Genomic DNA, 27,618 nt, shown 5'->3' with positions numbered 1-27,618 from the left:
GTTCACTGGTGCAGACAAATAGATCCATGAACGTCTTTGTTTTCCTCGTCTGAGCTGCTATCAGGATCCAAACTGTGGCTGGATTATAGCTCCAATGGTGCTGCTGTCATAGCTTCACCGCTAATGTTAGCTTGGAGTTGTTAGTTGGTAAACAAAGCGTAAACAAAGGCACGATGGGAAATCAGTTGGGCAGTTATTCCCGCCAGACAGCTTTGATGTCTGTGCTGTTTTTTTCTGTTTTGGAAAGACCACCATTCATGTTTAAAGTGCCATTTACGGCGCTAACGTGAACGAAAGTCTTTGTTTTTAAACAATTGGTTGGAAAAGGAATTTGGGCTAATTCTCCTTTATTGGACAAACATGGTAATTATCTTGATCAGAACACTTTAACACTTACAAGAATACGATAATTATATCCATTCTCACTAAAAATGTAGCCCAGCATTTAATGTTGCAACAACATTTTTCAGAAATGAGACCACTATATGTGGAAGGGTTATTTTTGGGAGACAAAAAAATAAAAAAACAAATTTTTTCGAGAGATTTTAAACTGTTTATATTACCCTTCCTCATTAAAAAAAGATTTTGCAGAATTACAGCACCACAGAAACTAAAAAAATATGAACATTACATCTAGCATATCCTGTACCTCACAAAGCAAAAGAAGTGACCTTTTAAAATATTGAATAATTACCCTTCCAATCATTTTTACATATTCACTTTAATTGGGATAACGGTCTTTGTGTATTTTGTGGAAATGATGTAGAAAATGTAGAACATCTAGTCTTTGAATTTTTGCATGTAAAAGAGTTTTGGTCATATTTTCATAATTGCTTGAAAACCAAAAATATTTTCATAAACCCTTTAAATTGGAATACCATTAAAATGTAATTACTATTGATAAAATTCTGGAATTTCTGATTAATGTATTGATTGTGATTTCAAAGCATTTCATACACAACTGTAAATTCTTAAAGGTGAAACTTCACATTAATGGATTAATAAACCATCTCAAACTATTCTATAAATCTTTGCACTATATGAATCACAAGAACGCCCAGACGTGTAATTTATTTGATCTATTTAAGCTTTGGTCAACTATAAATTTACTTATATTTGTTTTTGACTACCTTCATCTCACTGATATTGATGTCATTGACAGAAATGCCATGATTGTTTGTTAAATAATTGCTTCAGTAAAAAAACACACACACAAAAATTAATAGCGCTAACAGACATTTGCATGAACACCTTTAATGGACTAGTAGGGATGGCCTGCTACGTGTTTCACCTTCATGAAGCAGAGTGGTTCGGCACAATGTTTTGGGGGCGTGTTTCATGTGATGCACTAAATGTATCGTTTGGTCGAACCACAGTTCAGATGTCACTTGTGTTTGAACAGTTGGGCGCACTATTCTCTAAAAAAATAAAGGAAATCCTGAGCGTTTCCCGACCAGTTCTATTGTTTCTCCTGTATTGGAATCAGCGTCAGTTCACTGCACTTTACCATGGCTCCTGGTTAAAAAAATGTACTGCTGCTCAGGATCGTTTCAACTCGGTTTCTCCAATTAAGACAATACACTATGAACGTTATCAATGATGAAAATACTTATATACAATGGCAAGGATGTACTGTTGTTGTAGAGATAGTTCAGAGATAAAGTCATAGCTTCTGTATTTAGAGATTCTAGACCAGTTTTCCTTTTTTGCCTTGCGTTTATTTTCTTTGTGTGATGTGTATTTTGCTGTGTAAAGCACTTCTCACATAAAACATAACTCATTGTGTTTTATGTTGTTTTTTTATCACTATTAACAACATTGTTTTGTTTTAAGTTTTTTCATTATTATATATCCATCCATCCATCTTCCTCCGCTTATCCGGGACCGGGTTGCGGGGGCAGCAGACTGAGCAGAGATGCCCAGACTTCCCTCACCCCAGCCACTTCCTCCAGCTCCTCTGGGGGGTCCCCGAGGCGTTCCCAGGCCAGCCGAGAGACGTAGTCTCTCCTGCGTGTCCTGGGTCTTCCCCGGGGCCTCCGCCCAGTGGGACATGCCCGGAACACCTCTCCAGGGAGGCGTCCAGGGGGCATCCGGACTAGATGCCCGAGCCACCTCAGCTGGCTCCTTTCGATGTGGAGGAGAAGCGGTTCTACTCCGAGCTCCCCGCGGGTGACCGAGCTTCTCACCCTATCTCTAAGGGAGCGCCCAGCCACCCTACGGAGGAAGCTCATTTCAGCCGCTTGTATTCGGGACCTCGTTCTTTCGGTCATGACCCATAGCTCATGACCATAGGTGAGTATTGGAACGTAGATCGACCGGTAAATTGAGAGCTTTGCTTTTCGGCTCAGCTCTCTCTTCACCACAACGGACCGATGGAGCGACCGCATAACTACGGACGCCGCTCCGATCCGCCTGTCAATCTCACGCTCCGATCTTCCCTCACTCGTGAACAAGACCCCAAGGTATTTAAACTCCTCCACCTGGGGCAAGGACACTCCACCGACCGAGAGATGGCAAACTACCTTTCTCTGGTTATTATATATAATTATGATAATATAATAATATTATAAAATCCACATTGAAGTGTTACAAGGAGCTTAGTTGAAGCAGATGATATATGTCCAGACCACCACCAGATGTCGCTGTTTTGTGTGGTTTCATAGCCCTGAATGGTTGGTACATTTTTCTGGCACAATTACATGAACCCCAAGGAAAGCTTCCTGTGGCTTCTATTCCCATTCCTATGGACTACTATGGTGACATGCAGAGGACTGAAGGCGTGGTTTGCAGAACCAGTCTGATCAATTCTGGAGACAGAGGGGCGTGGCTACACCTGAGCCAATATGATCACTTCAATATCGGACCATGTTGTTGTTAAAGAATTCTTTTCCCCTGTCGGGACACGACTTCTGGCATCGCCTATTTGTTTTGTAAAAATCATAATTTGCCCCAAAAAGCGTTAAAAGAAGGTGGATGTTTACTTTATTCCGTGGCTTGTGATAATTTATTATCATATTTAATACTTCCATAAAGGCTACTTTTATAAATTAATCTTATTCTAAATTAGCAGAGCAGAAGTCTTTTTTTAACACAAAATCTGTCGTTTTGCGTTAAATATGTGGAAAACAACAACAATAATGATGATGGATTGGATTCATCTGCACTTTTCCAGACCCTCAAAGCGCTTACAATGTGTCCGTTATTCATTCACTCCTCATTCATACTTGGTGATGGTAACAGCTGATTTAGCCACAGCTGCCCCTCTGACCATCACCTGGACATTCATACACATTCAAACACCAGTGGAGGAGCTCTTGCCCATGGACACAACAACAACAACAGTGGACTGGGGGGAATCTAACCACCGACCCTTCAATCATTGTTCGACCAGCTCAACCACTGAGCCACTGCCTCCCCAAATATGAGAATAAATTCCCAAAAGAATAAATTCCCAAAAACAAAGTACAGCATAAATGAGTACACCCCCTAAAAGTACTCATGTAATCAGAAGCTCAATGAGCAAAAGAAACATTTCCAAACTTTCCACAAAGTTGACTTTTATTGAACACTTCTTTAACTCTATAACATGAAATCAAGTTTGATGATCTAACTTAGATTGCATAATCTTCCGTTTTACTTCAATTGGTTTAACCAAATCCACCCTGCAACAAAAACTACTACATCTAGTATTATGTAATGAGGCAGTGATTTTTTTAAGGACAGCACCAAGTCTTCTAGGAATGAACAAGTTGCCGACATATTACAACATCTATCTTTTTCCATTCTTTAAGAAAAACCTATTTTAGAGCCTGGATGGAGAGTGAGGCTCAACTTGTTCTTCAGAATTCCCCACAGGTGTTGGATAGGGTTCAGATCAGGAGACATACTTGGCCGTTCAATCACCTTCACCCTGTTCTTCCTCAGAAAATACAGCAGTAGCTTTAAAAGTGTGTTTTGGATCATTGTCGTGTTGGAAAAGTGCTCAATGACCAATGAAGTAATGGCAGCATCTTCTTCTTCAGTATAGAGCACTACATTGTTGAGTTCATGATCCCATCAATGAAATGTAGCTCCCCCACACCAGCAGCACTCATGCAGCCCCACACCAGGACACTGCCACCACCATGTTTCACTGTAGGCACCATGCATTTATCTTTGACATCCTCACCTTTGCAATGCTGTACAGTTTAAAACCATTAGTTTTGAGAATGGTGATCTTTGTCTCATTACTCCAGAGTATTGAGTCTCAGTAGTCTTCATCTGTTTCAGCATGAGCTATAGTAAATTCTAGGCATGCTCTTTTGTGGCTTCCTTCCTGGACGATAACCAAGCATGCCATTCCTTCTGCAGTGTGCGCCGTATGGCGTCACGGGAAACAGTGTCTCCAGTTTGGATTTCTACTGCTTTAGCTAACTGTAGTGAACTTTCATGGTGGTTTTCTTCAAGCCTTCTCATCAGAAGACCCTCCTGTCGAGATGTTAGCTTGCATGGACGACCTGGACGTCTCTGTATGATTGTGACACTTCCATCTTTCTTTAATTTTTGGATAACTTTTGCTGTAGTAAATTTGACTGATATGTAAAGCTTTGCTGATCTTGTAGCCCTCACCTTTTTGTGGAAAGAAAGGATTTCCTTTCTCAGATTTGGTGACATTTCTTTTACACGGGGAGCCATTGCTGACCGCATTAAATGGGAAGGGCTGTTCTTTGTTTAGAAATGCCCTTTTATGGTCACCTCTTAGAAATGCCCTTTTATGGTCACCTCTTAAATAAGTAATTAAACTCAACTGTGGTTGGATGCCTGTTAATTAAGAAATTTGTAGTCTTGAGTTTGTCTTTTATCATAAGACTATGACTGAGGTGTACTCATTTTTGAAACATGGGTTTGAATTAATTTGTTAGGAAATCAATTTTTGTATGCAAATTAACAGATCCTGTTTGCAATCAATGGCCCACCTTTGTTGGAGTATTTTTTGATCTAGTATTTCACAAAAAATGTTAATTCTGAAAGGACGCTAAAGGTTTTCTGACACATTTAGTGTGGTGTATTCATTTATGCTGAGCATTGTATTTATTTTAATTTGTCCCACACTGGACAATAAAATTATTAAAATGTCATGAAAAAATGTAAGGTGCTTTTTAATTACTATTCTATATATATTTAAACATTTATATTCTGATTTTAAATTTTATTTATTGACAATTTTAAATTAATGAATGATTTATTTATTCAATTATTTTATATACGATTTATTTATTTCAATGAGTCTCTCCTGGTCCTCCAGACTCCTCAGACATTTTCTCCAATGATCACACAGTTTATTGATGCTTTAAAAAAAAGTCCTGGAAACATATGAAAAGTATAAACTATAAAAGGTATAAAGAAAATGTTTAAATGTTGTTTTTGTGTCCCTACAGTCCTCCCCCAGCATTGGATGACTGAAGAGGAAGATCTCTGCAACCAGCAGAGGAAGTTCAGAGTGGAACAAGTGGAACCAGAACCTCTACAGATTAAAGAGGAACAGGAGGAACCAGAACCTCCACAGATTAAAGAGGAACAGGAGGAACCAGAACCTCCACAGATTAAAGAGGAACCAGAACCTCCACAGATTAAAGAGGAACAGGAGAAACCAGAACCTCCACAGATTAAAGAGGAACCAGAACCTCTGCAGATTAAAGAAGAACTGCAGAGCTTTAATGTAACTGATAGTCAGGATGAAGAAGGAAACCAACATGAAGAATCATCATCAACTACAGATGAAGAGACAGACCCACAGAACAGAGATCAGAGGAAGAGGAGGGACAGAAGTCATGTCCAAAGTGTGGACAGCTCTCACATGTCAGCAGGTCAGTGTGACTCTGATCTTCATCTCCACACTATCGGTATGTTCATTTCAACAACGGTTCTATCTTGAGCTTCAAGCTTTCCAAACATGCAGTCTATCAACAGCGTGTCCTGGAAGAGTCTCTTCTGTCCATTCCAGTTGAAAAGACAGAAGACATTGTTGGTCAGTGCAGCCCACAACATTCTTCAATTTATATGATCTTAGGTAGTCCCCTTTAACATACCCCAAAACTCACCAAATTTTGCACACATATCAGGAGCTGCATAAAATTTCGTATTTTATAGTAGACCGACATGGGTGCACAAAAATGGCTCGATAGCGCCACCTACAAAATATTTTTTTGAGAGCCCCGCCACATGCTTTAACGTACGAGCTTGATTTTGACAGGGCATGTTTATCAGATGGAACCCTACAAAAAACCTGTCACTCACACAGGAAGCCACTACAGATGTAACATAAGACAGTAAATCTCTCTTGTATTCTTTTTTAATCAATGCTGCAACTTCTTTTCCTTATCTGTGCATCCAATGAAATTAAACTACAACACAAACAAACATAACATATAGCAAATTTGTCTAAAAAATTATATGTATATACAATATGTAGCACCTTTAAACCAAAAAAAATAACAAATCCTCCCAATAAAAGCACAAAAAATGGAACACAAAATTTAAAACCCAAATCAGAGATTGCAATTTTAAAAAGATAATTTTTTCAGCAGCTTTGCAAAATCAATCACCAATTCAACTTTTCTGTGGATGAAACACAGAACTCTAGATCAATGAAGCCACTTCTCCAAAGTCTCTGTCACCTTAAGTTTTAAACAAGTTCTCTGAACATCCACCATACATTGGTCACATGTACTCAGAGACCAGCTAAAAGTGCACAATAGTAAAAAGGTGTTTTGAATAGACAACTGTTTGGTTGCTTAGAGCTCTAAATATAAAAACAATGCTTTTATATCACTTAGACACAGATGGAGGACCATATCAACTGGATTAGTAACAGGGTGCCATGTTTAGGTTTAATTAGGTTAAAAACTTACATCACTAGACAACATGAAGTTAAACTCCTGCTGTCCCAGCAAGGGCGAAAACTGCAGCAACATCCACCGACCAAGCCGGCAAGCCCTGGCAGAAAAGATCCTCACAAGAAACACTTGCAGGCTGTTCCATAAATTTTTTTAGTTTTGCCATTGCCTTGTAGCTCACAGTTCAAGTGGTTTTGTTTTCCAGTAATATCAGTCAAAAGTTCAGATTCACCATATTCATATTCAGCAGACATCTCCTCCAATAGCACCTTGAAAATCCTGTGCTGTTTTGCCTCAGCTGAGGTTGTTTATGATTTTCACAATAGGAGGCCTTATGTGTCCAGAGCCAATCACTTCTGCACATAAGGCCTACTGGTGAATGAAGCAGCGGTAATGCAGACATTTTGGGAAGTCTGGGTCAGCTTTACAGTGAGTGATGAAACCTGTTTGTCTATTTATTATAACAGGAGCCCCGTCTGCAGTCACTGCTACTAGCATTTCTAATGGTACCCTTTTCTGCACAAAAATTCCTTCACCGTGTTATACATTTCAACTCTTCTTGTAGTTGTCTGTGTGGTCAGATGTGTCAAGAGTTCTTATCTTGATGTTAAAAAAAACAACAGCTGTGCTGTACTGCTGCTTTCCACAGACTCATCACACTGGATGCAAAACCACACGCAATATCCCGGTCCACCTGATCGGCCAAGTTATCAGCCATAGCTGACACTCGTGTAGACATTGTAGTGGAAATTAGATCAGTTCCATTTTTCTCAACCTAAGGGACAGTGTGTGTAATTATCATCATTGCTTGATTGACAACTTCTTAATCTGAAAATGCCTTCTTCTTGGTGAGAAAATGAGCAGGTCTAAACGAGGCTTCGGTTGAAGAATTTTTTTCATGCTAAATGCAAAAGTCTCTTTCCTTAAAGCAAACAGATTGGAAAGGAAGAACGACATTAAACGGCTTAAGCAGGGCGTTGCTCGCAGGGCTGTCGCCCGTGCCAGGCGGTCGCACGTGCTCGGGCCCGCTAAATGCTACTTGTAGCTTTTTTTTTTCTATCTTCAACAATCAAGAAAAAAAATACAAGAAGCCAACATCAAGTCTAGAGTCTCTAATTTAACATATAAAACCAGTAGGAAAACCTTCCTGAGCAATCTAAAGAAATGTTGACCACACACTTCATAACACTACAATACATATCAAGGGTCAACAACCTGGGACACACAGAGGGAAAGACAATGGGACGCGAGGGGGGGGGACAAAAAAAAAGAACTTGGTCTGTCTTCTGTTTGTATTGTAGAGTTGGGAAAAAAAATTCTCACAATGACTTTTTTTCCCCCTATGGGGTCATGAGGGGTCCATTCACTCAGTGCTGTTACTACCCACCTATATAAATGCTGCCACTTCTTTTCAATCAAACTTTATCATTTTACACATTATACATTACTTGTTTAATGTACGACAACAGCTACTCACCGTTCCAAATAGCTGCTGTTGCCAAACTCCAATAGACCTCTATAGAAAAACCTGCAGCTGTTACTCAGTCATTCTAAATAGATAGAATTACCATTCTTGCTGTGAAACATTTTTCCTAGATTTTTCATAATATATTTCTCTTTATTGCTAGTTATGCAAGTTGTAAACTGACCAATCAGATGCCTCAGTAAAAGGTGTGGTGCCCGCTGGCCCCACTTCGAATGTTTGATTGACAGCTTCTTCCGAGCAGCTTTCAGTGATGGGGGGGCGTGGACTTTGAACTAGCTTATCATGATTGGCAACTGGTTGTTCTAAAAACGTGACTCAGACCACCTGACTAATCTCTGTTGCCTGGCTCAAATGGTGATAAGATTTGTTGTTGTTATTTGCTGCGTTTACAAAAGTAATCAGAAAGAATGCCTGATCGGAAGAATAACAAGTCATGTAAACAGTCCGTTCGGAATATTCTGCCAAGATCATACTCGTTCGGATCAAAATTTCTTTCCGATGGAGATGGGTGGGTTATGCCCATTGTTGATCCGATCGTGTTGCATGTAAACAGTTCATTTCGATCCTGTGTCACTACTGCTCTGGTTTACGTCACGCATAGACGGTGCGGTGCTCCAGCTTTGGAGCACATACAGGACCGACCAGCTGCTCCGCGAGACCGAACTGTGTCTCTAAGCAGAGCAGCCGGAGTGGTAGCTCTGTGTTTGCGGACAGGCTGCTGTTACTCCCACATATTTACGTGCAGCCAAGATGCAGATTGCAGCATTTCCCGCATGGATTTTATGTTTTTTATACAAGGCTAATGTTGGTAGCGCATGTTAGCCCACTCATAACACTGACTTCTTCCGACTCCGTACCACCACAAAAAAAGTACTGACCACACGGATTAAAAATAAAATGATTATCTAACAGGTGCTTCATAATACCCATAACAATAATAAAGGACGTTTAGAAGATCATCTTGTATATTACCGAGCTGCCAGCTATCTACTGTGTGGCAGTTTGTTTACACCGGGACTCATTTTTGCTTCCAGTATTTTCAACACTACTGCGCATGCGCATATGATTTATTCTGACCGAAAGTGTGACATTGTGAACGTTTGTCCTTTTTTCTTTTTTCTTTTTAACTTGTCCTGTCCAACAGCTGGGCAGGCAGATGAGAACTGAGGGCCTCTTGTTTTGGACATATTTTACTTTAACAACAGGGGTAATTAATCCTCAGACAAACCAAAGATATGTCTGAATAAAACCCTTTTGTAATTGAGGCCAAACTTTATTAATTTCAATCATGTTTGAAAATCTTTGGTTTGACACGGAAAAAGAAAGAAGGGAAGAAGAGAGAGGGATGTTAGAGAGAGGGGGGGGGGTAGGAGGGTGATAATAGGAGGGGGTGATAATACCATGAAGCAGCATAGAGCAGCAAGATTACCGGTTGTTTATCATTACGGTAAGGTTCAATTGTAGTACAAAAAGGGCGGGGCCTGTCCACACACACACTCAAATGTTATCAACACACCTGCTAGCAGCAAAAATGTCCACATGTCAACATGTACACAAAACAGATAGTGTTCACACACACATACTTATGTCTTTAAACCAACTAGTGTGAAATATTTCATTCATTCTATCACGCAAACTATTAGTGCAAAGGTGAGTGTTTATGTTCTTCTAAATTGGATGGTGGAACGTGAAAAGAAGGAAGGAGAGTGCCTAGCCATCCCCACACCAAGACCCCTGCCGCAGCAGCAGGGGCAGCCGGAACCCCTCAACGCCACACGACAGCAGGCAGGGAACAACTGCTCCCCGGGCGACCAAATCAGCCAACCAGGCCAGGGCCAGCAGGACTGCCGCAAGGCCCCCAGAGCCAGAGAGCAGGGAAGCATGGGGAAAGAGAGCGCCGCCCCAGCCCAACAAGGAGAGCAGCCCCCCCGCCGCGCCGGGAGAGCCCAACGCAGGGCCCCACCCGAGAAGGGTGCCCACAGCCCCAGACGAGCACCCCATCACCACCCAGGAGTTCTGGGCATCCCCCCGCCCCAACTCCAGGTACGAGCCAGGGCCCCCCAAGGGAGACCCGCTTCGCACTCCAGGCAGCCACCCACCCGGCCCACGGTTGGTCCAGGGAGGAGCAGGGCAGGGGCCAGCCGCCCCCACCCAGGAGGGGAGCACCCTGGGAAAAAGGGGGGCCCACAAGGGGTGTTGTAAACATGGCCCGACCAGGCTCGGCCACAGTTGGAAATTTGGCGGGGCCCAGCGCTCAGGGGCAAGGACCAGAACCCACCCCCCAGGGACACGGACACCACCGGCTCAGGTGTAATGTGAACCCCCTCCCCGCGCGGAGAGAGCACCGACACGGCCGCCGTTGCCAAGGGCCCCGTACCCCCCACCAGGGAAGGGGTAGGAGACAGATGGTCCTAGGTCCCACCTTCCTTGCAAAATGTGTGTGCGTGTATGTGTGTTTGTGGGGGTGTGTGTGTGCATGTGTGTGGGTTTATGTTGGAATCCATATTTTGAGGGGGGAGGGGTGTGTGTACTAAGGGGGCTGCAGTTAAAATTGGCGGGTAGGGCACTGAACGTTTGTTCTAATCGTGTACACGGATGAATTTAAATCCGTCCATTGATCCGGCTGGGTAGCTCGGTTGGTAAAGTGGGAAGCTACCATGCAGGAAACCAGGGTTCGATTCCCAGAGGGTAATGAGCAATGGTACTGGGGGCAATTACCATATTAGTGGCGAGCAATTAACATAACCCCAAGCGCAGTTCGGCTGCAACTCACCGCTCCCCAAGGGGATGAGTCAAATGTGGAGATAAATATCGCTTTGTGGAATAAATACAATGTATATATATGATATTTTGCACATGTAACTGCGGCTATAGACAAAAAAGATTATATCAGAAAATTACGTTGTTAGCTACAGAATCTTTTACTGCTATTAAGAATTTTGGACCAATCCAAATATGGATCACCAATCGTGATCCATATTTGAAAAACAAAGGGGGCTGCGGGCGTCCTTCTCCGGTGGGGCCCTGCGTTGGGCTCTCTCCCGGCGCGGCGGGAGGGGGGGCTGCTCTCGGGGGTCTTGGGGGTGGGCATGGCTGGGCACTCTCCCTCCTTCTTTTCACATTCCACCATCCAATTTAGAAGAACATAAACACTCACCTGAGCACAGGTGTTAGCGCACCTTTGCACTAATAGTTTGCGTGATAGAATGAATGAAATATTTCACACTAGTTGGTTTTAAGGCATAAGTATGCGTGTGAACACTATCTGTTTTGTGCACATGTTGACATGTGGACATTTTTGCAGCAACCAGGTGTGTTGATGACATTTGAGCGTGTGTGTGGAGAGGCCCCGCCCTTTTTGTACTACATTTGAACCTTACCTTAATGATAAACAACAGTAAACTTGTTGCTTTATGCTGCTTCATGGTCTTATCCTCCCTCCCCTCCCATTATCGCCCTCCTACCCCCCCCTCTCTCTACCATCCCTCCCTCTTTTTCCCTTCTTTCCTTTTCCGTCCGGTCCAACACCCAAGATTTTCAAACATGGTTGAAATTAATAAAGTTTGGCCTCAATTACATAAGGGTTTTATTCAGACATACCTTTGGTTTGTCAGAAGATTAATAACCCCTATTGTTAAAGTAAAATATGTCCAACAAAAGAGGCCCTCAGTTCTCATCTGCCTGCCCAGCTGTTGGACAGGACAAGTAAAAAAATAAATAAATAAATAAAAAGTTATTAGTAAGTAAAGCTCTCCTTATAGGGGGCAGGTGTAGAGGACAGTTTTATACTGTTGTGCTAAAGAAAACAAGAAACTTATTTTAACACATTAAAAGTTATTTATTGTGCATATTCTGAATGCTTCTTTTTAAAATTGTATTGGTACTTAACAATGCACAAAGTCACCATAACATATAAAAGGGCCTCTACTTTTGTTTCTGCAGTCCTCCCCCAGTGTTGGATGACTGAGGAAGAAGATCTCTGCATCCAGCAAAGGAACTTCAGAGCGGAACAGGAAGAACCGGAACGTCCACAGACCAAAGAGGAGAAGGATGAACAAGAACCTCGACAGATGAAAGAGAAACCAGGGGAACTCTGCATCAGTCAGGATGAAGATCAGCTTGATCTGAAGCAGGAGACTGATACCTTGATGGAGATTCCTACTTATGAGGAAGATGAAAACAGTGAAGCAGATCTAAACAATCAGCAGAGCTTTAATGTAACTGATAGTCAGGATGAAGAAGGAAACCAACATGAAGAATCAACATTAACTACAGATGAAGAGACAGACCCACAGAACAGAGATCATAGGAAGAGAAGAGACAGAAGTCATGTCCAAAGTGTGGACAGCTCTCACATGTCAGCAGGTCAGTGTGACTCTGATGTTAGAAAAAATCCCAAGAAGGCAAATCTTGGAAAGAAATACAAACAATCTCAAAAAGAAGAGAGACTTTCCTCTATCAGGTCTGGTAAAAACTCAAGAATAATTAGTAACCCATCTGACTACATGGAAACTGGGTCTGATGAAAGATGTTATAGCTGTAAAGAATGTGGTAAAAGCTTTTGTAATAAATCTCTGTTCAGAATTCACACAAGAGTCCATTCAGAAGATAAGCAATTTTCTTGTAAAGAATGTGAGAAAATATTTAGTCACAGATCTAGTCTCAAAAGACACATGATAACTCACACAGGAGAAAAGCCTTTTTCTTGTAAAGAATGTAAAAAAAATTTTAGTCGTATATCTCATCTCAAATCACACATGATAACTCACACAGGAGAAAGGCCTTTTTTTTGTAAAGACTGTAAAAAAACCTTTAGTGACAGATCTCATCTCAATAGACACATGAGAACTCACACAGGCGAAAAGCCTTTTTCTTGTAAAGAATGTAAAAAAAAATTTAGCCGTATATCTAATCTCAAATCACATATGAAAACTCACACAGGAGAGAAGCGTTTTTCTTGTAAAGAATGTAAAAAAAGTTTCCGTGATGTATCTTATCTCAAAACACACATGAGAATTCACACTGGAGAAAAGCCTTTTTCTTGTGAAGAATGTAAAAAAAGTTTTAGTCAAATTTCTAATCTCAAAAGACACATGCGAACTCACACAGGAGAAATGCTTTTTTTTTGTAATGAATGTAAAAAAAGTTTTCATGATGTATCTACTCTCAACAAACACATGAGAACTCACACAGGAGAAAGGCCTTTTTCTTGTAAAGAATGTGATACAAGTTTTATTGATGGTTATAGTCTCAAAAGACACATGATAATTCATACAGGAGAAAAGCCTTTTTCTTGTAAAGAATGTGATACAAGTTTTCGTGATGCTTCTGGTCTCAAAACACACATGAGAATTCATACAGGAGAAAAGCCTTTTTCTTGTAAAGAATGTAGAAAGAGCTTTAATCAAATATCTCATCTCAAAAGACACATGAGAACTCACACAGGAGAAAAGCCTTTTTCTTGTAAAGAATGTAAAAAAAGTTTTAATGATATATCTAACCTCAAAACACACATGAGAACTCACAAGACTTTCTCTTTACAAACAATTTAATAAAGGAGTTAGTGTAAACTCTAAATTCTAAACTTTTCTGATAAGAGGTCGACACCTCAACCTCTGCACCACAGTCAAAGACTTTATTTTACAGGAGATAAAAATCTGATTGCCTCCATACCATATTGATGAAGTAACTTCATTAGAGGGAGGCACAAGTGAGTATTTAATGTGCAGAAAGGAAGTTTTCTACTAATTTATTGTTATAATATGAAATTCTTATTTTCTAGGAATTCTTTTTAGGTTTTCATCTTCTCTACATCAAAAGCAAAAAAAGTAATGGAACGAAACATTTGAACCTTTGTGTAATGATATTAGACAAAGAGTTTTACTGCTGACAAAATATGTACAACTTTTTCACAAAATGAATTGTTTTAGATGTACCTGTAAATAGAAATGAGTTATTTCTTTTGAGTCATTAGAGCTAATTCTTGAATGTCTTCATTATGGTTGAAATGTTTTTTATACATCTTTAATTCTAACACTTTTATTGTGATCAGTGAACATTTAATAAATATATATATATATATATAAACACAAATTAGTGACTGCAGTATAAACTTTGTTAGTTCAAGTAATAGGGGTGTAACGGTACATGTAGTTATATCAAACCGTTTCGGTACGGCACTTTCGGTTCGGTTCACCTTTGTACTGTTTCAGTTTTTTAAATGTTATTTATTTATTCCCCCCCCCCCCCCCCCCCCCCCAATGTAATAACTTTGTGCAGAGACGGAACTAATGTTAAACGCGAGTTTTTGCCGAGACGACATTAGGTGACGGACAGTTAGCATGTCAACTATAGCACTACGGCTAATGCAGACGCGAGACCAGAACTTGAGGACCCACCCATCTCTTTACGCTCTCCTGTGTCGGAACACTTTTGATTTGTTGTGAGCATCCATGAAGGGAAAAGACAGTTGGATATTTTGAACACTGTGTGCCGACATTGTTTCACGAAGATCGCGTATGCCGCTGTAAAACATCTAATCTGCTGATGCACTTAAAACGGCATCACCGATTGTCTGTAATTAGTAATGACTGATCTGTTTGGCAAAGTCTTTCAGATGCCCGTGGAAAATAAGTCTACTATTTTGGAGGAGAAGAAGGTAAAGGTTACCAAATACAGAGCAACAGGATGCATCCCTATTGATGCTAACCCTCTTGAATTGGGAAGAACCAATGGGACCAGCTATAAGCATATTGCAAATGGGCAAATAGGTATCTCTCCATTTCTGCAACCTCTGTCCCGAGTGAGAGTTTTTTCTACTGCTGGGGACATCGTTACCGCTAAAAGATCTCTCCTCGTTCCGGAAAATGTTGCCAAACTAATCTGAAAAACTGAAACTTAACTCAGCAAAATCAAAGATAGGAAAAAAGTGTGATGACACAACGCATGCAAAAAATATTTGGTGCTGGCAGTGGCAGTCATATCATGCCAAGTCACGCTCAAAGGGGTCAGCAAAATTAAAGATAGGACAAAAGCGAGATTTGACAAATCGCGCGCAAAAACATGCATTTTGCGTTTGCAAAATGCATGTTTTTCAGAGCAAAAAAAGTAAAGCAGAATAAAAAATTATTAAAAAGGAAATATTTAATATTTTCACTTGCAACCTAGAAAGTTTTGTGTGCAACGTGGTGGCAGAAATATCACTCCATATTTCTCAAGGTTTTTTCCATCTGCGACGACTTGGTGAGATGAGAGGACATCAGTGTGCTTCTGGAACACATACAGAATTAGTAACTTGGCATGAATCGACAATGAAGGAGGATTCTAAAGATTTTCAAACAGAGTTGTGTTTAAAGAGAGATCCTGGTGAGTTGAAGATTGTTTTTCAGTTTTTTTAATAAGCTAACCCATAAGTTGGACGAGTTAGCAAGCTAACGAGCTAGCATGCAAGCGCATGATGAAGCCAAGAGGAGAAAGGTTGCTTATATGTTTCTGTAGTTACTTCAACTTGTTTTTGTATTTACTTTAAGGAAAAATTCAATTTGAAATGTATAGTTTCCTTGTTAATATTGAGAATGTGCTTGATATTATTTTTATTAAGTTGATGCAAGTATAGAAGCTGGAGTTGGCTAACTGCCTGACACGTGTGTGTGTAGCTGGTTTTTCTCCCCCTTCTGCTTCAAGGAGTGGACTGATGCATGTAGCATTATTTGGAACACTGAAATTAAATGTTAAAAAAATATTAGTGCGTCTTTGTAATAATTTACTCACTTCAATGTAACAACTTAGATAAACAGTGCATTAAAGAACCAAATATATCAAATGGCCTCCTCACTGCAAATAACAAGAACAGTGGAAATAAAAATTCACAATGTTGTGTTTAAATTTATTTTACACTTTGTGTTGGGTAATTTATTATTGAGGTGAAATATGATCTTTCAGCCTATTTATATGATATGATCATTGTGTTTTACAGTGCTGGTAGTCCTGTTCATTTTTCTCCTTTTTTATTTGCAACATCTAAGATGGCTGACTCACAATCTTTATAAATATAGCAGAGTGTGGTAAAAAAGCACTTGGGAGCAATGTTGTATTGCTCTGTTGGATTTTAAGTTTTCTAACCAAATAAAGTCTAAAACTTACTGACATAAGTTCTGAAATAAAAACACATGTGCTTTGACACAGGGGCTTTATCTCCAGTGTTTACATTTTTACTATTCTAGAAACTATTCAAGAGTTGACACAATCCCAGCAGATTCTTATGTGGAGAAAGCAGCCTCACACTGAGATGCAGCGCTGCACAGTAGGGAGGTGATTACGTAATCACCTTGAATCAGCTGATTCTGCAGCACAGAAAAGAGGCTTTGTTACGGTATATCAGGATGACCCAAATGCAGGACCAGACTCCAACGTTGAGGGAAGATCCAGAACTCTTTTCATAAAAAAACACCACATTTGGTGGTTAAAACTCCTCTAAAATAACCAGGGGGGTATTCCAGGAAGCATGTTTAAACTAGCCTGACTTTAACCCTGAACTCTGGCTGAAATCCATCTGAATTTGCTTACTCTGGGTATGTCGGTTCCAAAAGACCGGATATGAGTTAGCGTTATAATGCTGGACTTGGTAACCCTGGGTTAATGCACGTGCACGGCAAGTCCATCAAAAATTCTGATGGACTCTGATTCTGATGGACTTCATAAAGATGACTCCTCCCACTTTGGTTTCTGTCAAATATATAAAAACTCAAAGAACCAAAATCAATCCAGTTTGGATCAATTCTGTCTTACAGATCTTTGGAAAAACTGAAGGAATCTCTGGATCCCAGATTTCTTCTTGGTTTTTGTTTCTGCAGGTTTTCAATCTCCTCTTTGATCTGATTGAATGTGTCCATCAAGGTCTTTGAAAGCATCATTTTCTCCTCCTCCTCCTTCTTCTTGAGGGTCTCTGTGAGTGAGGAGATCTCCCCCAAAAGGGAGGACTGTTCTTGCTGCCGTTCACTGCTGCCGTTCTCCTTCCAGGTTCTTGTGGTTCTCCATCAGAGCTGGTCTCCATGGGACTGTTGCCTCCCTCTGTGGTGTCAGTCAGTCAGGAGGTGGGAGGAAGGGAGGGAGGAGTCTTTGTCCTTCTGGACATGTTCTTGGATTGGGAGCAGATCAGCTTGGAGTCCAGAGGACTCCTTCAGCTGTTGGGCTGAGAGTCTGGGAGCTTCAGCTGTCCTGCTTTTCTCTGCACTGACAGCAGCTTCCAGCTCTCTCTCTCTCTGTCTCTCTGTCTCTCTCTCTCTCTCTCTCAGCCACAGACTGCTGACATGTTAGCTGATGTTTCAGCTGAGTCAGCTCTTCTTTCCAAGCTGATGTTTCCTGCAGAGATTCCTGCAGGAGTTCCTCCTGCTCCTTCTTTCCCAGAGTTCCTGCAACCAGACGGAGTCTTTGTGCTTTGGAGCTGCTTCTCTTGGATGAAGCGCTTGGTTAGCTCACTTTGATCTCTTTCATGTGGGACTTTGTCTTGAAGCGGATCAAACTGAAGGTGGGACTCCCAAAGCAAACGTTCTGGGATGTTTGCTTCAGCTCTGTGCTTCTGTTCTCTGGTTGCTTCTTTGCTTTGGTTGCAGAGACTTGGAGCTCTCTCTCTCTCCATGCAGATCAGCAGCTTCTTTGGAGGCAGAGGCAGCTGTGTGGGAAGTCTCTGCAGGTCCAGAATCTTCTGATGGATCAGCAGCTGCTGCAGGTTCCTCTGGGTGGAAACACATTTCTGCCAAACAGAACATCTGTTTGTCTTTGTTTGGATGGAAAACGGAGGAAAAAAACAGAAAAAGAGTGAAGAATAAATATATATGTTATAAAATATAAAATATAAGAGTAAAAAAAATAGTAGATTAAACAAGTAAAATGCTAAAATGATGTAATAAAACATCATAAAACATAAAAAGACATAAAATCTAATTAAAAGCTAATTTAAAATGGTGTGTCTGTAGTTTCTTTTTAAAAACCTCCACAGTGGATGATGCCCCACATTCTTAGGAAGACTATTCCACAGACGAGGCCCATAGTATCTAAACGAGGCCTCGCCGTGGTTTTTTTGTCCTGACCCTGGGGACCTTCAGCAAGCCTGCACCTGACGACCTAAGGACTCTAGGAGGTTCATACGTTAAAAGCAAGTCGGATATAAAAGAAGGACCAACACCATGGACACTCTTAAAAACCATTAAAAGAATTTTAAATTCAACCCTGAAGCTGACGGGGAGCCAGTGCAGAGATTTTAAGATTGTTGTAAAGTGCTCCCTCTTCCTAGTTCTCATTAAAAGGCGTGCAGCACAGTTCTGGACTAGCTGCACACGATTGAGAGTGGTTTTCTTGTATGTAAAGATTGAAAAGTGTGGGACCCAGGATGGAGCCTTGGGGCACCCCACATGTCAGTTTATGCCTTTCAGATGAAAAATCATTTAGATTAACAATAAAATCTCTATTTGTGAGGAAAGATTTAAACCAACTAAGAGCTGTCCCAGTAATTCCAACCATGTCATGAAGTCTGTTTAAAAGGATTGAATGGTCAACTGTTTCTCACTGTTGGAATCTGTCAGTGTTTTTCCTGGAAGCTCTGACAGATCTGGAAGATCCACATTCTTTCAGTTTACCATCAGTTTGTGATCAATCTATCAATCACAAATGCTCTTAAACACACGTCAAATGCGTGGTGTGTACATAGCATAAGTCTCACGGTTTGGCTGCAGCTTTCCTCCAGGAGAAAGAACATTCAGATCCTCTGAACTTTCCTCTTCTGCTCCACTTCTCCGCCACAGCTTCAGCTAGTGTCAAGTCTCTTTGTGAAATTGTGCAAAGTATGTCTGTAAATCGATTCAGATAAAGCGTTGCAGTGACTCCATCTTCCTGCAGCCATCAATTTGGGATTCAGGAATGTTTTCCTTTATCCGTTTGGACTAAAACTGCAAAATGCTTAAACTCTTCAACTATTCGTAGTGAAATATCTAACAGAGAAAATAGAAAAAAAGGAATTTCAGCAGCAAAGGAAGTCTCAGAGACAAAAATAAACTCACACAATTGAAGTTGATCTTTATTCAGTATGAAAAGAAGAATGACTCTTATATTAACAAAGTCACGAGTTTCAAAAAAGTATCAATGTGAACCAAACATGCAAAGAAAATAATTCCACACACACTATATCTCTTAGCAGGACAGTGATCATCCATGTTTTAACAGTGTTTCCAGATAAAGACAAAAGAAAAAGAAAAGTTGCTCATTTTTTATTGTGTTGGAGCAAATGATCACAAATACACAAGTAAGAGCCACAACCTTTAGGGCAAACATTGAAAATGTCCTAAATTAGAGAAAAAATACCAAAGTCAGAGTTTTGTTTGCAGCAAAGAAAAACCTTGACATGAACAAAAAGTAAGATGCACCAGAGCTGACCCAAGAGAAACTTCCTCTAAACTTTCAAGAATTTAGTTCCAGAAGCATAAATGTTCTTGGATTACATTTAGTTTACATGTTTGAGAATATCTACCTGGTTCTGAAAAGCAGATGTCCAAGACAGAGGTCCAATTCAGCTGTTGTAAACACATTCAAATGTAGTTCCTTCCAAAGAGCCAAGGCCTGAAGTACAGGTAAGTTTAAGGCTTCAAGCTGAATCTGTTTGTTTCTGTCCCTCAATACTCTGCTAGCCACTTCAGACTAAAGGATGAGGTCACTAAACCTCTTTAACCTCAACCTTAACTTCACTCACACAGGCACCTCTGTAGGTACCACTGATGTTTGTTGACCTGACCGTTCCATTATTGTAAGTGCGAGTGAGGCGTGCAGTGAAGGGAATGTCGAGCTTGCACTTACGGACCACCATCATGATATGTAATTTCTGTTTTGATAAGACTTTGACAGTGACCTCCTCAGACAATTGTTTCTCCTCTTTCCTGGAGCCTCCTTTCGAAGTTGTGAATGTCTCCTCAGCACCAAATGTGACGCTCATGTCACAAATAGATGGGATTTTACTAGAAACGGTCATTTCAGCATGTGAAGTATTAGAAATAGTGAAATCCCATTTTGACTCATTTACAACTGTCCCCACAATGGTACGCTTTACTGTCATCTCAGTGCTATTGTCGTTGACACATTCCAATTTTGTAATTGTTTCTGGAAAGAGGTGTTCAGTTTCAGCTTTATCTATTTGGTACTGAACATAAGAGAGAGCATCACTTTTCACATCAGTGTTGTAGGTCAGGACCTCGTAGTCGTGGTACCAATATTCACGACCGTTGCAGGGTATAAAAAGGCTATGGTGTACTGGGTGCACCTTCCCTAGGCCATACTTGTTCTTTCCTACGTATAATCCATTATCAGACTCCACAGCATTTTTAGGTACCTGACCATTTGAGTCTTTTTTCCAAACAAGATCTTCAAAATCATCTTCATTCACAAGGATGAGAAATGAGGAAGATGTCAGCTCACGGTCACCCAATGCATAGTAGCAGTACTGACCCTTACTTTCTGTGTAGAAACCACAATCGCCTCGACCTGAGGGCTTGCTCACATAGTCGATGCGATTGTAGTAGTCGTTCTTGATATGAACAGCTCCACTTGGAAGAGATCCCTCCCAAGTCTTCCAGTAAAGTTTGTCAGTAATTTTCCACATGGTGGACAAAGACTTGATCGGTTGACTGTGGACTGACAGTAAAATGCAGTGTGGGCTCTTCTCTGGTCAAGTTGGAGACTACAAGGGAAAATGAAAAAGCTGTGTTAACTCCATTGTAACTCTACATACTCACAGAAGCTGATGCTTCTGATGCTTCGCTCAGGTTGACTGGGATATTCTGCAGACAGTTGGGCTCACCTCTACTCAGGGTTTGGGCTCCAACACTCAGTAGTGACCTGAGAAGACTTGGAACCTCAGGAGTGGGACGCAGATCACTACCACCACTTCCAACCTGTAAGCTCTGTGCTAGATTTGTGCTGTTTGAGTCTTGCAAGTCCTCACCAACGGAAGAGATGTGACGTAGTAAGAATTTCCCCTGGAAAGTTAGTGAGATGAGTCAGTAAGGCTGGGCAATTTAGAATTTTTTGGCATCAGGTGACAACAACATATATCACATTTTAAACCAAATAATTGTATTTTTCAAATTTGAACACTCTGTTGCTCATAAGAGAAATATGTAATCATCAGCAGGTTGATTAGATTTAAATATTTATTTCCTATTAAACTTTTAACATAAAAGATGCAGTGAAGGACCCTGATGAAACAGTTTTTTCAGATAATTAAAAAAATGCATTTACATTAAAAGGTAAACTGAATTAAAAAAAATCTAAATCTTTCAAGTTTCAAAAGAGAACATAAATAAAACAGAGCACTAAACTGTTTGATTAGTTCTATTTGAAAAAAAGGGTAATTTTACAAATAAATTCTGATGTTTTCAAGTTTTACAGAACAAACATAAAATTGAAAAACATTTTTGTCAACATCCTGTATATAAACTAGGAACTAAGAGCAACTAGTACTAAAAGCAACTAGGAACTAAAAGCAAATTCTCTGAGTTTCTTCTGCTAGATAAGACTGTTGTTGCTGTGCAGGTCTGACCTTAAATTTTTTTGCTGGAGAATCATCATTTATTTCAGTCCGAGACTGAACATGCTTGGTGACTCAGCTTCAGGTGATAAAAAAGTTTGGTGCTATTTCCAGTTTTAGAAACAACATGTCTTCTGCACAGTTTGCAGTGAACGTTACTCTGTTTTTTTTTTTTTTTGTATTTTAAATAAATAATCAATCAATTCAATCAATTTTTATTTGAATAGCACTTATTTAAGCAGGAGCTGTCACGGCGGGGGGATGAAGGAAGCACCCAGGTCGGAGAGGAGGAGACAGTTGTTCAAGGTGGACAAGGATTTTAATAACAAAAACTAGAAGCCAAAACCACTGCTAAAACAAAAACGCGAAACACTCATTACACTCAAAAAGCGGGGAAGAGCAGAATAAGCTTTGGACCAGCACAGGAGGACGGGAAAGACAAGACTTAAATACATACAAGGCAACAAGACACAGGTGGAAACACTCAGGACTGATGGGGAAAGGCAACACTCGAAACAACAACAAAACAGGAAATACTACAAAATAAAACAGGAAGTAATTCAAACCTATACAGAAAAACAAGGAACCAAACACAAAGGCAAAAAAATAAACGGAAAACCGTTACAGAAGCAACCATAGTGCTCAACATAAAATCACATTAAATCAGAGACAATATGATATAATAAAGAAACAATAAAAGCAATAAAAAAACAAAAGGAAAAAATTAACAAGCTGACCCACCAAATCCACTTATTGGAATTAAAAGCCTGACTAAAAAGATGAGTTTTTAAAAGTGACTTAAAATCACTGACGGTTCTGGCAGACCTCTCATGCATAGGTGCTGCCAGTCCACAGCAGAAATTTTCACTGCTGGGCTTAAGTTAAGAAGTTCAACCTTCTGCTCAGATGGGTAAAAGACGTTTCACTCACCAGTACAGAGGAGTCAGAGTGCTGACCGTTGCTTTGTCAAGCGGGTTTAAGTTTAAGCGCTGTGCCTGTCACTCATAAATAGCAAATTCTGTCTTCACTGGGCGGAGTTTGGACTGGTTGGATGAGGTTAGAAAGGGGTGTTGCTGGTTTTCCCTGAGTGGTTTTATTTACCCCTTCAGATCAATAAGATAATATGGGCATAACAATCACCGGGACAGTTAAGAGGATTTCTGCAGGTGACCATACATACTACATACTTTTACACTCTCTTCACTGGCTGCCTGTGTCTTTTAGGATCACTTTTAAGATTTTACTTTTGGTTTTTAAATGTTTGAATGGTCTGTCACCTCTGTATCTCTCTGAGCTGTTACATGTATATCGTCCACGTCGAGTCCTAAGATCTGAAGATCAAATGCTTTTAATGGTTCCCAGGACTCGGCTTGTGACTCGGAGAGACAGAGCCTTTTCAGTTGCAGGTCCTAAACTCTGGAATGTTCTCCCCTTCTCTGTGAGGTCTGCCAGAACCGTCAGTGATTTTAAGTCACTTTTAAAAACTCATCTTTTTAGTCAGGCTTTTAATTCCAATAAGTGGATTTGGTGGGTCAGCTTGTTAATTTTTTCCTTTTGTTGTTTTATTGCTTTTATTGTTTCTTTATTATATCATATTGTCTCTGATTTAATGTGATTTTATGTTGAGCACTATGGTTGCTTCTGTAACGGTTTTCCGTTTATTTTTTTGCCTTTGTGTTTGGTTCCTTGTTTTTCTGTGTAGGTTTGAATTACTTCCTGTTTTATTTTGTAGTAATTCCTGTTTTGTTGTTGTTTCGAGTGTTGCCTTTCCCCATCAGTCCTGAGTGTTTCCACCTGTGTCTTGTTGCCTTGTATGTATTTAAGTCTTGTCTTTCCCTTCCTCCTGTGCTGGTCCAAAGCTTATTCTGCTCTTCCCGCTTTTTGAGTGTAGTGAGTGTTTCGAGTTTTGGTTTGCCTGCTTTAGCAGTGGTTTTGGCTTCTAGTTTTTGTTATTAATATCCTTGTCCACCTTGAACAACTGTCTCCTCCTCTCCGACCTGGGTGCTTCCTTCATCCCCCCGCCGTGACAGCTCCTGCTTAAATAAGTGCTATTCAAATAATAAATTGATTGATTAGTTATTTAAAATACAACAAAAAACAGAGTAACGTTCACTGCAAACTGAGCAGAAGACATGTTCTTTCTCAAACTGGAAATAGCACCAACCGTTTTTATCACCTGAAGCTGAGTCACCAAGCATGTTCAGTCTCAGACTGAAATAAATGATGATTCTCCAGGAAAAAAATTTAAGGTCAGACCTGCACAGCAAAAACAGTCTTATCTAGCAGAGGAAACTCAGAGAATTTGCTTTTAGTTCCTAGTTGCTTTTAGTTCCTAGTTGCTTTTAGTTCCTAGTTTATATACAGGATGTTGACAAAAATGTTTTTCAATTTTATGTTTGTTCTGTAAAACTTGAAAACATCAGAATTTATTTGTAAAATTACCCTTTTTTTCAAATAGAACTAATCAAACAGTTTAGTGCTCTGTTTTATTTATGTTCTCTTTTGAAACTTGAAAGATTTTGCTTTTTATTATTCAGTTTACCTTTTAATGTAAATGCATTTTTTAATTATCTGAAAAAACTGTTTCATCAGGGTCCTTCACTGCATCTTCTATGTTTAAAGTTTAATAGGAAATAAATATTTAAATCTAATCAACCTGCTGATGATTACATATTTCTCTTATGAGCAACAGAGTGTTCAAATTTGAAAAATACAATTATTTGGTTTAAAATGTGATATATGTTGTTGTCACCTGATGCCAAAAAATTCTAAATTGCCCAGCCTTACTGACTCATCTCACTAACTTTCCAGGGGAAATTCTTACTACGTCACATCTCTTCCGTTGGTGAGGACTTGCAAGACTCAAACAGCACAAATCTAGCACAGAGCTTACAGGTTGGAAGTGGTGGTAGTGATCTGCGTCCCACTCCTGAGGTTCCAAGTCTTCTCAGGTCACTACTGAGTGTTGGAGCCCAAACCCTGAGTAGAGGTGAGCCCAACTGTCTGCAGAATATCCCAGTCAACCTGAGCGAAGCATCAGAAGCATCAGCTTCTGTGAGTATGTAGAGTTACAATGGAGTTAACACAGCTTTTTCATTTTCCCTTGTAGTCTCCAACTTGACCAGAGAAGAGCCCACACTGCATTTTACTGTCAGTCCACAGTCAACCGATCAAGTCTTTGTCCACCATGTGGAAAATTACTGACAAACTTTACTGGAAGACTTGGGAGGGATCTCTTCCAAGTGGAGCTGTTCATATCAAGAACGACTACTACAATCGCATCGACTATGTGAGCAAGCCCTCAGGTCGAGGCGATTGTGGTTTCTACACAGAAAGTAAGGGTCAGTACTGCTACTATGCATTGGGTGACCGTGAGCTGACATCTTCTGAAATGACCGTTTCTAGTAAAACCCCATCTATTTTCTATCTACTATTCTGTTAATAATATCAACAGTTCTCTGTCGCCCTCTGGTGGTTCATCAGAGAAGCCAAACTTCCAAAGAAAGTGAATCAATAAACATGAGCTAATTATTGATGCAGGTTTGAAAACACAGATGGAAAACAGCATCAATACAAATATTAGTCAATGTTTCCTTGAATGGAACAATTTCAGGATTTGTTGTCAGTAAACTTCTGAGAAACGTGTTAAGTGTGCCGGATCTCTGTTAAAATCCTACAAAAAGAAATTATTGTTTCTTTTAAATACAGATTTGTTTGTCTCGAAGTGAAGTAGGTTTGTTTATCTGAGAAAGTGTTTTCAACATGTTGTTCATAAGAAAACATGATTTTCATCTGTTTCTGAAGTGCTCCGTGCATACTGCAGGTGTCCTGGTGTGTCCCCGTCCCTCTGTCTCCGTCTTCTGGTCATCTATGCCATTGCTAAAAGCAGCTAAAAACATATCTTTTTAAAATAGCTTTTTCTTAATTTCTTTTTAACATGTGTTTTTACTGTGTTTTACTGTTGTTTTATCGTGTTGTACTGTGAAGCACTTTGTGATTTTTATCTGGAAAGGTGCTATACAAATAAAGTTTATTATTATTATTATTATTATTAATGGCGGGGTTCCCCTTACTCCCAGATGCCGGAAGAGGGGCCCCCTCACCTGGCTGGTTGGTTCCCCTGCTCGAGCCAATACAGGTCCACTTGAGTTGGTTCTGTCATGTTGGTAAAGCCGCTTGTGCATAGGTTGTGCTTCTAGCTGCATTAACAACATCAAAGAACCAACTCAAGTGGACCCAAGTCTGCAATACACCTCACCTGAAGGCCACAAACAACTGCTTCCAGGATAGCGAGGTTTGAGTTTTAGCCAGAGAGAAAGGATGGTTTGAGCGAGGAGTAAAAGATGCCATATTTGTCAAGAAAGATAAACAGTCTCTTAATAAGACTGGTGGTCTCAGGTTTAAATCAGTCCCAGACAAACAAACCAGTTTCACTTAGGTCATTAACAGCTGAAAGAGATTACCAGGTTGGGGAGGGTAGCCACTGTCTTCCCAACTCCAGCTGAGAACAAAGGACTTCTAAAGACCTAAAACCATTTAGTCTAAGTAGACAATACTATCCAGATTCAGGTCCGACTCCTCCCCCAGGAGCACATTTAAACTAGCCCTTTCACCCGCTATTTCAGAATTGACAATTTGGGTAAGAGGTGAAACGTTTCCAAATTTGAAAATGATAATGTCCAGATGGCATTTTTAATCCTACTTCTGTGAGTCTTCACAGAAGTAGGATTAAAATGGTGTTTTAAGATGATCAGTTAATAGTGTTTATTAACAACACACAAAACCTTAAAACATAAAAATGTCTCATTTTGTGTTTCTGCAGTCCTCCCCCAGCATTGGGTGACTGAAGATGAAAATCTTTTCAACCAGCACAGGAACTTCAGAGTTGAACTAGAGAAACCGGTCCCTCCGCTTCATAAAGAGGAACCGGAGGAACCACAACCATCAACGATTAAAGAGGAGCAAGAAGGGTTCTACAACAGTCAGCTTGATCTGAAGCTGGAGACTGATACCTTGATGGAGATACCAACTTATGAAGAATATGAGAAAAGTAAAGTAGATCTTAACAACCAACAGTGGAACTTCAGAGTGGAACATGAGGAACCAGAACCTCCACAAACTGAAGAGGAACAACAACTTCTACAGATTAAAGATAGACTACAGGAACCAGAACAACCACAGATTAAAGAGGAGCCAGAGGAACTTTGCATCAGTCAGGATAAAGATCAGCTTGATCTGAAGCAGGAACCTGATACCTTGATGGAGATTCCTACTAATGAGGAAGATGAGAAGAGTGAAGCAGATCTAACCAATCAGCAGAGCTTTAATGTAACTGATAGTCAGGATGAAGAAGAAAACCAACATGAAGAATCAACATCAACTACAGATGAAGAGACAGAATCAACATCAACTACAGATGAAGAGACAGACCCACAGAACAGAGATCAGAGGAAGAAGAGAGACAGAAGTCATGTCCAAAATGTGGACAGCTCTCACATGTCAGAAAGTCAATGTAACTCTGATGTTAGTGAAAGATCAAAGAAGGATGATTTGGTTAAGAAACACAAAGAATCTCCAGCGCAGAATATTTTTTCCTTTTTCAAGTCTGGTGAAAGCTCAAGAATCACTATCAAACCTTTTCATGTAGGATTTCATACAGGAGAGACACAATTTTCATGTAAAGAATG

General features: G+C 40.1%; 3 protein-coding genes and 1 long non-coding RNA gene across 8 annotated transcripts in view; 2 read left to right on the top strand and 2 right to left on the bottom strand.

The window, feature by feature from the left end:
- The window catches only part of LOC144987049 (uncharacterized), an 84,281-nt gene extending 58,305 nt beyond the window's left edge, over nt 1–25,976 (top strand). For 2 of the 3 annotated variants that reach the window (XM_078935932.1, XM_078935929.1), the window contains exons 2-3: nt 5,418–5,846; nt 12,304–14,454. In XM_078935932.1, coding sequence (XP_078792058.1) covers nt 5,418–5,846; nt 12,304–13,913 — 2,039 coding nt within the window. In that variant the 3' untranslated portion in view covers nt 13,914–14,454. Of the gene's footprint in view, nt 1–5,417; nt 5,847–12,303; nt 14,455–15,579; nt 15,727–24,742; nt 24,921–25,040 lie in introns of those variants that run through there. The other variant, XM_078935938.1, reaches the window with a different exon arrangement.
- The window catches only part of LOC144981346 (uncharacterized), a 676,107-nt gene that overhangs the window by 330,783 nt on the left and 317,706 nt on the right, over nt 1–27,618 (bottom strand). The gene's annotated exons all lie outside the window — the stretch shown is intronic.
- Nucleotides 17,655–18,175, top strand: LOC144988517 (uncharacterized). Its single transcript, XR_013652447.1, has 2 exons — nt 17,655–17,887; nt 18,003–18,175. It is a non-coding gene; the product is annotated as an uncharacterized LOC144988517 (long non-coding RNA).
- Nucleotides 19,420–22,929, bottom strand: LOC144987902 (natterin-3-like). The gene is made up of 3 exons (XM_078937699.1): nt 22,862–22,929; nt 21,203–21,380; nt 19,420–21,082 (listed from the first exon to the last, which is right to left on the bottom strand). The coding sequence occupies exon 3, from the start codon at nt 21,002–21,004 to the stop codon at nt 20,066–20,068; it is 939 nt and encodes a 312-aa protein (XP_078793825.1). The 5' UTR covers nt 21,005–21,082; nt 21,203–21,380; nt 22,862–22,929; the 3' UTR covers nt 19,420–20,065.

This window comes from Oryzias latipes, chromosome 2 (assembly GCF_053564925.1).
Source record: "Oryzias latipes strain Hd-rR chromosome 2, Olatipes_Hd-rR_3.1".
NCBI classification, from domain to species: domain Eukaryota; kingdom Metazoa; phylum Chordata; class Actinopteri; order Beloniformes; family Adrianichthyidae; genus Oryzias; species Oryzias latipes.
Note: the sequence above shows the minus strand (reverse complement) of the source record. Positions and strands in the feature narration are given on the sequence as shown.